The following is a 13,883-nucleotide window of genomic DNA, read 5'->3' as shown; positions in this document are numbered from 1 at the left end:
TTTCAATTTTCCTTCCACAAAAAGTCGTAAAACTTTACATCTCTTCATTTATAATCTCTTCCGCGGAATATAATTAAAATTTAATAATCTCCCTTTGCTCAAAAAAAAAATCATGTTGGAAATTAAAGGACACCCCACGATGATGGTGAGAAGAAAAGAAACTTTGCCCGCCCAAATCGATTATATGTATTTAAATAATTACCATCACTTTTAATTAACACATATACAAATTGTAACACGTCACGTAATTCAATTAAAATCAACAAATTAATACATGCAGTCATAACAATATACAGCATTTAGGAGTAGCAAAGCAAATTACCCGCAAACACACTGTGAAAATTCACGCAATTTAATTAAAGCAACTGGAAGGAAGTTAAATAGAAGAAATGACTGGAACAAGGATGATAGAGGAATGGGAATTAGCACAAGAGTCACTTGACAAGGGATATAAGGAAAATGAAAGTAATTTGCAATCGTTGGAAAAGTGCGAAAGAAGCCAAAGAGAGAACAAGAAAATCAACTTGTGACTTACTATACTGACAGTTTGTTGTTCAATTCCATTCGCTATTGTGGCAACTGGAAGTGGTAAAGGAAGCGTAGGTGGGCCAGATGATGTCGGTGGACCAGGTTGAGATCCAAGAAGTGGTGGACTAAATTGCTGCTGTCCACTTGTCTGCTGCGAAATCATCAAAACCTCAATCATAATTTTTTCCACTCAAAATTAGAACAACAAAAGTGAACAGCACAGTTTAGAAACTTGGTTTTGAATTATAGTGCAAATTATCTCGATTAGTGAAGATCTGTTGTTTTCATTACATTCCACAAATCTTCACTATTATCCTTCTTGGTCAGTGAATAGCTGAATGAATAACTGCATTTTTACCCAAATCATAAAAGCAAATAAAATTGCTAAGAAGTCCCTAACACTAATAACTTTTATCTTCAAAAGAGAGCATTATTTTCTCCCACGAGTGGTACGAGACAACTGTTCTCAATTAGAGGTGAGATTCTTCTGAGGTTTAACTTCTAATGTCAAACACTTCAGACAAATTGACGATCATTTTAATCTGAATTTAATCAATATGCCAATATTTTTTACATATTCTCATTAAAGTTACACTTGAAAAGTAAATATAAATTATTTCAAATGTTGGAAGTTTAAATTACTTCTGGCTGTTATGCTCTCTTACAGACTTAGGGCTTAAGCCGAGAGACGGCTTAGTAGGCAACTGATGGAAATGTTGTTTAATCTTGATTAAAGCGTGTCCCGAATTTAAATGGCAAGTTTTCGACATGAAGTTAGTCACAATAGGAATAGAGTTTTGTATTGATTTTTTTTCACGTTTCAAGAGAATTTCGTCAGCTTTTCATTTCTGAAAAAAATATTGAAAAAGGTTGTGCTTTGACTGAGAAAAGTGATAAAAATGGAGAACCTGCGCAAATTGATCGTGGACACGTACCTAAAGAATCCAAATGCGAGCTATTCTGAAATCGGAAGGATCACCGGAAAGTGTCCATCCACGGTGCGAAGGGTTATATTACGCTTCAAGGAACTCAAGACTGTTGTTCGAAAGCCAGGATGTGGCAGAAAACCCGGAGCTGTAGGCAAGAGGATGGAGAAGAGAGTGTTGGCGCTTTTCCAGAAGGAACCTTGCCTTTCAGTCAGAGATGTGGGCAAAAAGCTGGGTATCCAAGAGCTTAGTGCAGAGAATCAAAGAGAATAACGGATTGATAGCATACAAAGCTCAAGCTGCTCTCCATCGCACGGACAAGCAGAAGCAAAGTGCCAAAACGTGGTCGAAAAATCTGAGTGATCGAGTTATGAAAGGCTTTCAAGGATGCATTTTGATGGACGACGAAACTATCGTAAAAGGTGAATTTACTCAGTTGCCCGGGCAACAGTTTTACACGGCGAAGACTTGTACGGGTGTAGCCAGCAAATACAGGTTCAAAGAGTGCGACAAGTTCCCGAAGAAATATGTGGTTTGGATGAAAATCTGCTCTTGTAGACGTCACAGTGAAGAATTTTTCATGACAGGGACGATGAACGCGGATATCTACATTAAAGAGTGCCTCCAAAAACGACTTTTGCCACTGTATCAAAGCTACGACTTCCCTCCTCTATTTTGGCCTGATTTGGCATCATGTCATTACGCGAAAGCCACCCTGGAATGGTTTGCCAACAAAAATGTCAAATATGTAGATAAGAAGGTCAACCCTCCCTGCACTCCAGAAGTCCGCCCCATTGAGAAATACTGGGGAATTTTGAAAGGAGACTTGAAGAAGAAGGCTAATCCAGCCCAAGATTTGCAGAACTTCGCACGAAAGTGGAAGAAAATCGTCAGAGATCGTGGGGACGACCTTGTCCAGAGCCTTATGAGGGGAGTAAAGAAGATAGTGCGAAGATTTCGCGGAGAAATCGCTTGATTAAAAAAACCATAAAGTGGGTTTGAATCACAATGAAATACCCTTTCAAGAAATATAAATAGTATTTTTATATGTACTATAGTTTTTTAATGAGAGTCATTTTTCTTTTTAACATTTAAATCCGGGACACGCTTTAGTCTATTCTTGATTTGCATGAAATGTCGTTGGTGTTCGAAGAATTTAAAATTAATTTCAAATTTTCGAAATAAATTTTCGCATAAAGATGTAAAAATTAGTGAACAAGATGCTGTTAACTCTTTCGTCTCTTTTGGGACTGTAGTACCCAAAGAAGCATATGCATTTTCTATGAAAAGCAATGTTTTTTTAATTATTCAGAACTGATAAAAATCCGATTCTTGTGGATGATTACAAAATCTAAGGATGTCCAAATGTAAGATATTTTTTGTAGGACCTCAATTAATTCTTGAGCTTAGATATTTTGATTAAAAATTGTGAAATTGGCTTGCAGCATATGCTGCGGTCCGGAAAGAGTTAAGGGAGTTACAGAATTACTCAGGGATTATGAAAGGATTTTATTATTTGACAGAAATATTATGAGCGTTGTTGTTTAATTTTTTTTACCCCGCAAATGCCAAATAAAGAATCATACGGGTCCTAGTCAAAATCCCGAAATCTTAAAAGTGTCGTAGCTACTCCCACGATTGCACCCGCGCTTTCTGAAGGCAAAGGGAAATATTCTGTGTCTTAGAAAATTATTCTAAACATTTCCCCACTTATAATTTCATCCCTTTCAGAATTTTGGCTTTCGGGATTTTGGCCTTTTCGGGATTTTGGCGTTCGGAATTTTGGCTTTCGGGATTTTGGCTTTCAGGATTTTGGTCTTTTCGGGATTTTGGCTTTCGGGATTTTGGTTTCGGGATTTTGGCTTTCGGGATTTTGGCTTTCGGAAGTTTGGCTTTCGGGATTTTGGCTTTCAGGATTTTGGCTGCCACCGATTCATACAATATCATTGGTTGGATCAGCAACTGTTCTAAACTGCATTTGCTAAATATCTGTATCGCCGAGTGGCATTTTGTAGGATTGAACACATAAAACAAGTGTAGTTTTTAGTTGCTTGACCGTGATGTCACATATAAGATTATAGTCAAGTGTGCTAATCCTGGCGCTTCGCTATCTGGATCGTTTATGACTAATCCACTTAAAATAATATTTTTATTTTTATTTTCGTATAATATAGCCACTACAGTAGCATAATATAACTATTCAAGTTTGAGAAAAAGCAAAAATATTTTTATCCATTAAATAAGTGAGTGTAATCGACTCATTTCAATCTTTTGCCAGCTGGGTTCTTCACTAAAAATTTTCTAGCAGTGATATTTATGCTTATGGCAGTTGGTTGATTGAAAACATTTATTTTTTTTTTCTTGTGAAAAAAAGTATTTTAAATCCAAAGGTTTAATTAAAATTGAATTAGCGAAAAGGCGACCTAGTTAGTGCATGCTGACTTATTTCAGTATTATCATTATTTTATAAATTTTCTTTAATATTTTTGATAATTTTTTTTATATTGTGTTTCTGAATGAAACAGTGAATAATTTTATGCAGTTAGAAGGAGTAAAAAAGAATTTCATCAGTCCAAAAACAAGCGTTTAAGTAGCACTCTTCGGAAAACGATCCAGTTACCCCACCTTACTATATACACCTCTCTGTCCGTTTTTTCTACTCTTAATATTAATCATTAATTAATTATTAATTAAGTTTGTATTAATTGTTTTCTGAACCGTATTAAAGGGAGTTCTAGCAATTCTTCATGCGTGCCAACTGCGATTCGATCAGTTTTCGAGCGATTGTATGGCTGTCAACTTTGTACGCAATGGTCAAATGCGATAGAGAGGCAAGGTAAAACACTCGCTATTTTTTACCATTCTCGCAATTCAGAAAGTGTTAGGGTAAGTGTGCCAAATTGCGGCCAGCTTGCAATTTCGACCACATCTTTTGTTCCTCGTATTTCCATGAATTTTTAGTTTTTACATACTCTAGAGATTATACAATGCAAAAGAATAACAAAAAATGTAGCTTCGACAAACGAGATGACGTGAAAAAGACATTGGAATAATTCCCGAAGGGCAAGGAACTATGAGAATGAAGGTGGCCGAAATAGGGCACCAAAGCTATGTCTACATCTTTATTCATTTTAAAATGTATTAAGAATGATTTTAAAGTAAATAAAGACGATAAACTTTCTACAAGGTTCTAAGCAACACTCCTTAAGTAGAAGGAATGAAAAAAATCAATTTCAATTAAAGATATTACATTTGAAACTTGAGACTTTGACGCTTGCATGCAACTATGCCGAAATTTGGCACACTTACCCTAATCTTAATATTAATCTTATATGTGACACCTGGGTGAGACACTTGGGATATTCAAACAGGAAATACCCTAGCCGCCACACGAGCAAAACGAGAAGTAAAACAGTCTTGTCTTTAGCCTTCGAAATAATTCATCTTCTAATGCCTGTTTTTTTTTTGATTTTTGGAAAACTCCGGTTAGGACAACTCGATTATGTTACCGAAATTTGTACGCCTTTTAACTACATTAAAAAGATAAATTTAAAATTTAGACAATTAAAGGCCTAAAAACTCATTAAATGACAAATTTAAGCCGAGGATAGAATGTAGAAATACCAATAATATAAAGCTATGCCCTAGACGCACTTACGACTTAAGCCGAGAGACGGCAGAACGTAATTGTAATCAAAGTAATGATCAGATTACATTTCCATAAGTTTCTGACTAATCCGAGACTCGGATTAAGCCAAGAAACGGCTTAGTCAGTGGAAAACTAATGGGAATTTAGTTTATTCAATATTTTGATTATAGTTTCTTTAAGCCGTCTCTCGGTTTAAGTCGAAAGTGTGTTTAGAGCATTACAAAGGTTCTAGTAGAAAAATGGTCTTTGACAAAGTTCGAAAAGATGAAATTACATATAAAACATTTTCTTATAGATTTTGAAAATATCCGCTGAGATATTCCCAATGAATCTCCCAATAAAAAAAAAGAAATATATTAAAATACTTGTATAAAGTATAATCACGCACCTGAGATCCAGGAGTAGTTTGTGAGACAATTGTTTCAGATTTGATCTGTTGCTGAACACTGTCTGCTCCACCTTTTACAGCCACAGCCACTGAAATCCCTTCCGCAGTTACCGCTGGTGTCGGTGGGAATCCTGGGGCCGTTGGGAAGGGCCCCACACCCGCTTGAACCATGTGCTATAAATAAACAACAAAAAAAACAAACATGAGAATTCATCATAATTTTTTGCCACTCAACATTTCACTGTATACAGAGAATAATATATAAATAAATAAAATGAGTATATGCTTGATACTTGATAGAGGATTCTTTCCTTACACCATCATCTCTCATCTTCCCCCTTTTCCCGAGGTTTGGGGTATTTCATAGAGGAAGGAAATTTTCAAAAGAGTAATTCACTACATTTTCCTTCATTTAGATCATTTTCACTTTATCCACACAACATTCTATCATGACCGAATCCCATTACCAAGTATCATCCTGAAGAAAAAAAAACCCGTCTTTCAATATTCAACAAAAAGGATACCTTAATTTTATGTAGGTATATGTGTGGGAAAATTTTAGGTTTTTCGGTAAAAGTCCTTAGAAGAAGATGATCTCTTTATATAACTTCAAGAAAATTCAGTACATTTGTTAAAATCAATCGAATAAAATTGAAAGAAAACTGATTTACTTATCGTTTCCAGGAAATGGATTTCCAAGTAAGTTGAGAAGTTCTTGAAAAAAAGAACTCTTCTTTGGAGAAAAAAATGAGATAAACAGGAGGATATCATTTATCAATGACGTTACCATGTTTCTATTTGTTCGTCAGATGCTAAAGTAAGAGACCAACCAGTTAGAAGGGTAGCTATTTGAGAACTTTAACTGTAACGGACTCCCCTACATAATCTTCACATTTATGTTATTAACATAACTTCACTGAGTGAGAGAAATCCGAAAAAGTTAAAATAACATTCCGGAAATGTAAATTTTACCCTGCAATTTTGATCCAAAATCGGTGTAAATATTACCCTTTTTAGGTGTATTAGGGGTTAAAGTTACCCTTTTGCATGTTAATTTTACACTTAAAAAGGAGTAAAATTAACATTAAAAAATATTGATATATTTTTACACCTAAAAAGTGTTTTTGCTGACAAAAATTACAACGAGGCCACAAGTACTGCCGCCATCCTAAATTAATTATTTTATGGGTAATGTATAGGGGAAACTGGGGCGAAAAGTCACAAATCGAAAAATTCAAAATTAAATATCTTCCAAGATAAAAAAGATAGCGGCTCAAAATTTTTACTATAGGTAGCCTCCGTTGACCTTCTTCAATGTAGTTAGTTTCTTCGAATTCGAACAAGGAATTTAGAAAATAAAAAATATCGAAATTTTAAGGCTTGTTTTTGAAATATTTTCCTTACAAGAGATATCAATTATTACCTACTTATTTTCCAAAATTGATGCACTGGTGAATACTTTCTAAATGATTCGGATTCTTTAAATAGGAAACGCTATCTATTTTATGCGTTTCCAATGATTATATTCTCCAGAAATCCTTTTATTAAAAATGGCCACTTGGGGTAAAAAGTAACAAAAGGTATAGAGCAAAAAGTAACAAAAAGCGAAGCAATTTCTGATGTCTCACGGCGAGAAGAAACGTCATTACCATGTCTCGCCGCTTGTTGTTTGCATTGGTCAAACGATTTGCAGTCTTTTATGTGTTTTTTTTCTAAAATAGCTTGAAAAACGCTTTTCTCGTTCAGATAGAGAAAACAGTGATTTACAAAGGTGTGCATGAATAAATTTTCTATGAAAATATGTCCTCTAGGTATTTTTTCAAATTTACGGAAGCCTGTAATGAAGCTAATCAAAATATGATAATACCCAATGTCTGGTACTATTTGCCCCAGCATTTTTGAGAATAGTCACAAAATCACCTTTTAGAAATCGTGTCAATAAACGTATTTCCTTACAAAATAGGGGAAAATTACTTTCACAAAGTTGTAGAGCGGTAAATTTCTTATAAAACTGCGCTAATTAGAAATTTCTGAAGCGCTCGGGTAGCTTGTAAAAAAATAAAATATACGTTTTGTGACTTTTTGCCCCAGTCTCCCCTAAAGTATTTTCAAATAACTTTTCTCAAATTTTCAAAGATAAGTAAACCAAACATAGCTTACATTTTAAAAGCTCATAAAAGTTTAACAAGTAAATCTTAAAAAAAAAACTTTTTCTTTTTAATTTTTGGATGTCTTTTAAATCTAGATCTAGACCGATATTTTGTCCATATTCAAAAATGAACTTCAAATATTTTTAATAACGGTTTCTCAAAGCCAAAAAGAAAAAAGATTCTAGGAAGCGTTATTGTCCAAACAATTAGTGTAAGTTTGCATTCGTTGGATAAATTGGGTTGGCATTCGTGAGATAAATTTGGTGGCCTATTTCGGCCACCTTTATTCTCATAGTTCCTTGTCCTTCCGGAATTTCTGGGAATGTGTGTTTCATATTATCTGATATGTCGAAGCTACATTTTTTGTTATTTTTTTGCATTATATAATATCTAGAGTATGCAAAAACTAAAAATTCATTGAAATTTGAGGAATAAAAGATGTGGTCGAAATTGAAAGCTGGCCGAAATTTGGTACACTTACCCTAAATAGAATTAGCTTGAAAATTTGTTAATTTTGTGACTCGTCCTTCTAAAATGTTTTCTCACAATTCAATTTCATTGCGAAAAGTAACTTTTCCGTGATTAAGATCATTATGAGAAAATGCAAACACCTTGAAACTTGCCCTAAACAAAAATTACTATGAGAGAAAAAGAGGAAATTTGTCTAGTTCATCAACTCAATACTGAAACATGTATGAACAAAGTTTAATGAAATAGACATGATGTAGAGAATATGTCCAAAGTCTGAAGGTATTCAAAGCCACAGGGGATGGTCTTGTGCCCTCCTTTATTCCAGAGAATCCTAATAAAGTTCACATTACTTTTAGTCTAATTTAGAACCATCAAATGTATGTGTGTGTGTGTATTAAATATTGATGAAGTGAGCTTATAAAATTTTCTATATAGAAGTACTTTGGAACTCATCTCTGCGATAATCCAACCCATCCAACCTATATTCATATTATATATAAATTCTAAGGGTTTATATTTTCCTGACAGTCAAAATTATTAGTGATTCCATCCTTCTCATTGTAAAATATTTACACAAGCATTTTCAGAATAAGGCGTATTATGAAAGAATTTATTGGATAACTTTGCAAAATTTAATCAACAATCTTGAAGAATAACTTCAGTGGATTATTGTAATTTTCTAACATGTGTTGATTTTTCACCTTTCTATCATAAAAAAAATAGTTTCGAAATCACTTTTATTGTAAGTACGATTTGAGGATGGAAAAAAAGTTACCAGAAAATTTGAAAGGGAACAAGGGTAAATGGCAGACATATTTCGTATTTCCTCTTCATCAAATATTTAATCGTGTTCACGTCCGTTCCATCGGACTTGCATTTAATGGCCAAGCTTTGAAATCAATGTGAGTCAATAGTGCGACACCTGCAAACGTGTTTGAAGTGTTTGATGAAAATGCATCCACCCAATCCATGTTCACCATAGCTTGGGGAGGTGGATGCTTTCATCAATCGATTTTGTTACAGAGGATGAGTGAAGTCTTTCACTTCATGCAAATTACTCAAATGGGTGTAGCATCATTTGAGGTGCATTTTCGTACACATATTTGCCCCATTCAAATCGAAAATTTACATTAAATTTGAGATCAGCATGGCGCAAAATGCCTATATCAGGACCATGATAAAACACAATTTTAATTAATTGTCTTTAAAGCATTGTTGGAAATCGTTAAAAAAACTTCATTTACAATTTCTAAAAAGATATTACATCCTCATCTAAGAATAGTTCTATATAACTCCGCCCACAAAAAGTTTAGGCCACACCTCTCGAATATTTCACGAAAAATAGGCGTGGCTTTTTGTGGATATTGTGGAAATAAACAGACGGAAAATGCAATCAACTGTAGGGAGTTCCCGAAGTCGTCGGGAAACTAACAATCACTCAGGGAAACACATCAACTATCTCCAGAGCTTTCGGCTCGGTCTCCAATGGGTTCCGGAACTCCCTACTGTTGACTTTTTGTAGATACTTTCAACTCTTGATTTTTCTTGAGAATCGTCACATCATTTCAAGTTATACATCGCAATCTTGGGGGCGTGGATTGTTTTTCATTGCATGATATTTTAACCCTTCAATGCCGCCCACGTGTCAAGGCACGTCCCAAAAAAAAAAAAAAATTCAAATTAACTTTTAACTAAAAGCACCAGAGCAATTTTAAATTAATAAAAAGTTTAATATCACAGTAAATGTGAGTTTACTAACACTGAGAGAAATCCAAAAAAGTTAAAAAACCATTCAGGAAATGTTAATTTTACCCTGCAGTATTGATCCGAAATCGGTGTAAATATTACCCTTTTTAGTTGTATTATGGGTTAAAGTTACCCTTTTCCATGTTAATTTTACCCTTAATAGGGTGTAAAATTAACATTAAAAAATGTTGATATATTTTTACACCTAAAAAGTGTTAAATTTATGAGGAAAAAATGTTAATCGCACCCTCTTTTTTTCTCTCAGTGAATGGTACCCCTGAAAACCCCTGTACCCATTGGGTTTTAGGAGTTTAATCTATCTGAACACTAGATTGAATGTTTAATACTCAGAAATAACTAATTTTAGTTGCTCATTAAAGCTGTCATAGGGCCTTGACAGACCTGAAGATTACGCGAGAGACGGCTTTGCGTAATTATATTAGAAATAAAGGTCAAACTACATTTCCATCATTTTCCACTAAGTCGTCTCTCGGCTTAAGTCGTAAGTGTGTCTAAGGCAATAGAGGTACTACACCTTCTTCATGCAAGCTGTATGAAGTGACGGAGCTATTCTAAAGAAAAATGAAAAAGGAGTATCTTTCTCTTAAACATTTTGTTTAGCACTTTACTGTTCTCAAGTGATTATGAATTAGGGTGGAATCTACACTTATGGATGTTGTATACACTTATGGACAACGCAAAAATGTTAAGTTATTACACTAAACAGATTTCGAAAAATCAAAAAAGTGTTAATTACAACATAAACTAACAATTTTATAACTTTTCGAAATCTGTTTTACGTAAAAACTTAAGATTTTTTCACGCTGTCCATAAGTGTATAGCATCCATAAGTGTAGACTCAACCCTATACACTTTCATTATGTTGGTTACTGTTACAACTGTTTTGGGTTTTTGAAGATAACGAAGATTGGGGAAAACAGTTGAGGCAGGAACCAACACAAAGAGAAGTCGATAATGCAGGAGCACTTGAGAACAGTAAATTACTTTAATAAAAAAAAATCAGGAGAAAGATTTTCCCATTTCATTTTTCATGAAATAGCACCATGAAACTCACAAATGCCACTTAGACCCCTTAAATTAAAAAAAAATCCTAGTGAATTAAAGGGTATTGGAACTTTGAACACTTGCACCATAAATTCAGCTTATTGTTGTAATTGGCGTCCCAACCCAAAACCTGAGTAATAGTGCTATTCCAATGAAAAAAATGAATAAGTTTTTAGCACTCTACTGTTCTCAAGTGCTTCTGCATTATCAACTTTTCCGTGTGCTGGTTCCTGTCTCGACTGTTTTCCCCAATCCTCGTCAATCTAAAACTATTAAACAGTCATGACAGGAACCAACAGAAAGAAAAGTGGATTATGTAGAAGCATTTGAGAACAGTAAAGTGCTAAAAAAAAACATTCATTTTTCATCGGCATAGCACCTTAAGTAGCGGTTTAAAATTATTAATTAACGAAATTATTTTCATTCATTCTCAAAAACAAAAAAGAACTGCTTAACCTTTTCCATCGTTAGCACCCTACTATTACAAATTGGATGTGAATTAATTTAAGTGATGAGACCATGAATTTACTTTCACAGTTAATCAAAATGATGTGCATCATGTGGACTTTTTGATAAATTTAGAATAAATTCTCTCAATCTCTCTCACTCTTATACTCATGAAGTCAGCAACAATTTTTTTTCTATCTTGTTATGTAAAATAAGATAAAATTGATGGCAATTTCGATAATTTTCACAATCTGTCACATTTTCCTCATAATTGATGGTGATATGGAGATTTGCTAGAGAGAATCTTTTCTATGAAGTGGAGAATTTTCTTCCAAAGACAAAAATTGGAAATTGATTTGGCACGTGGTAAAAATGAATAAACTTCAATGATGGATTCACATCATATACTCTCACATTCACTCTTTTATGGAGATAAATTGACTGGTTCAAGAATACAGAAAAATGTTTGTTTAATTTTTTTATCCCATTCCTCAATACCACGAAATATTCGGAAGAAATTTCCGGAACGACGCAAAGTCTAGGAGTGATATTTCATGCTTTTATGCTCACCGGGTTTTCTATATCTCTTTTCTCTATGTATACGACAACGACGACGACATTTACCTTCTATGGCCTTTTGCTTTAGTATGTCTGGGAAGAAGGGCAATTTCAGAGTGATGTTGGCCACAGCAAAAGAGCAAATTGATGTTGAAAATTGATTATTTGTTCAATGGAATTGTAATTGATGTGAGAATGTTTCATCTCATATTAAATTATTTTAGGGGACATTTATCTGATTTTATTGAAATCAATTTAGGGAAATAATATTGGAAATACAATTTTAACTCAAATTGCATCGTGAAGATTCAAAAAAACAAAAAAATAACAGAAACTTTATCAAAAAAAGAGAAATCTTTATGGGGAGAGATTTTCATACAAAATTTTGCAAATTGGTAAATAAAAAACAATTTCATTGAATAATAATATAGATTACATTTAATCCTCTCAATTATTCAGCATTTTTCTTTAACTTTTATTTATTCTTTCTATTCTTTTCCATTGCATAATCTTTTCTTGTACAATTTTCTCCAGATTTCTTTTAAATCTGCACAATAATCCATTTAAGTACAAGAAAATTGTCAAGAAAATTCGTGCAATAGAAGAAAATTCTCGCAAGTGATGAAGAAATCTAAATTGCTTTCGACACGAACAATAAAAGTTTAATTAGAGAATGAAATCACAGATTGAAACAGTAAAATCCTAAAATTGTCCCAATATCTTTTTCTTGTCTTTTTCTAGCATATTCAAAATATCTATCACATGTATGGGATAGACATTGAAATATTATTTCATGTTTCGTTGCACATGATAGAGTGCATTTTGAAACATATAGGGTAAAGGCTCATAATTTTGGACAGTCTGCTTGTAATTGAGTTTTTGGTGTTACTCTCTTTTCAGAAGGATTATTTAGAAACTTGGCAAGCTATTTATCGTCATCTTCCTGTTCATGTAAGGGAGCCGTAGAATGTCACAAGAAACCCAGAAATTTGCTATATCATTCATTAAAGTGAGTTGATTTCGGTAATCCAAGTACTCGCGGATGCGCTCATTCCCTGGCCTTTCCGGGAGCCTTTTAAGGCTTTTCTCACTACATCTCGTTCATAGAGATTATGCTCCTTTGTTTCTCCAGACACTTATAGAAACTGGCCATCACAAAAGCTAAAACTTTACGAAATTTCGAGAAAAAAAAACACCTGTACAATATAAGGACTATCACCTCACTGCACTGGTGAATCTCGTAGAAAATAGCCCATTTTTCACACGAAAAACGTAATTCACAAGGCAAATCTCACTTCAGGTCAAATGTACAAATCACCCTTAACGTGAATCAACACAATATTCAATGAATATTTAATAATATCACATAAAAATATCGAGGAAAGATTGGTAGTACTTCACCACAGCTAAATTATGCCCAGCGCAAAATAACTTTTTTTTGTAAACATGTTTTCAGAATTTTTCATAAGTGTGAGCGAGATAACTAGATCTAGATCTCTGACTCTCAGTGAAATTCCAAAAACATGTAAACTAAACAAAAGTTATTGTGCGTTGGGCATATGACTGAAGTAAACACGAAGTTCTGCCATATTTCTCGTAAGCAATTGCTCACACTGAATTTTCAACAAAGCCATTTCAACTCAAATCATATTCAAAATTTAACAAATTTAGTGTTAAAATCTTCCAAAAAGAACAAATATTTTGATAAAATTCATTATTCATCAAATATTGGAATAAAAATCCATGATTTTAATCAATTTATTTTTAGTGTCCAATTTTATCCTCAAAGTGTCCAAATTTAGAAACTGTCCAAAATTATGTGCCTTTCCCCTACTCTCAATATCTGCATACAAAATAACTTCATTCGACTCACATTTCTTTAAACTCTTATACCTCTTCTGTGTTTCTAGAGAGTTTTTGGGAGGTCTCAAAATAGCTTCATCACATAAGGGGGA

General features: G+C 33.7%; 1 protein-coding gene across 45 annotated transcripts in view; it reads right to left on the bottom strand.

The window, feature by feature from the left end:
* The window catches only part of LOC129801511 (RNA binding protein fox-1 homolog 2), a 150,288-nt gene that overhangs the window by 64,364 nt on the left and 72,041 nt on the right, over positions 1-13,883 (bottom strand). For 22 of the 45 annotated variants that reach the window (XM_055846659.1, XM_055846645.1, XM_055846655.1 and 19 more), the window contains 2 exons: positions 5,492-5,665; positions 536-679 (listed from right to left, as the gene is read on the bottom strand). In XM_055846659.1, the coding sequence (XP_055702634.1) occupies positions 536-679; positions 5,492-5,665 (318 nt within the window). The remainder of the gene's footprint in view (positions 1-535; positions 680-5,491; positions 5,666-13,883) is intronic. The other 23 variants (XM_055846630.1, XM_055846640.1, XM_055846627.1 and 20 more) reach the window with 2 other exon arrangements.

The sequence above is a fragment of the Phlebotomus papatasi genome, chromosome 2 (assembly GCF_024763615.1).
Source record: "Phlebotomus papatasi isolate M1 chromosome 2, Ppap_2.1, whole genome shotgun sequence".
Classification (NCBI taxonomy): domain Eukaryota; kingdom Metazoa; phylum Arthropoda; class Insecta; order Diptera; family Psychodidae; genus Phlebotomus; species Phlebotomus papatasi.
This window is presented reverse-complemented; position numbering and strand designations above follow the sequence as displayed.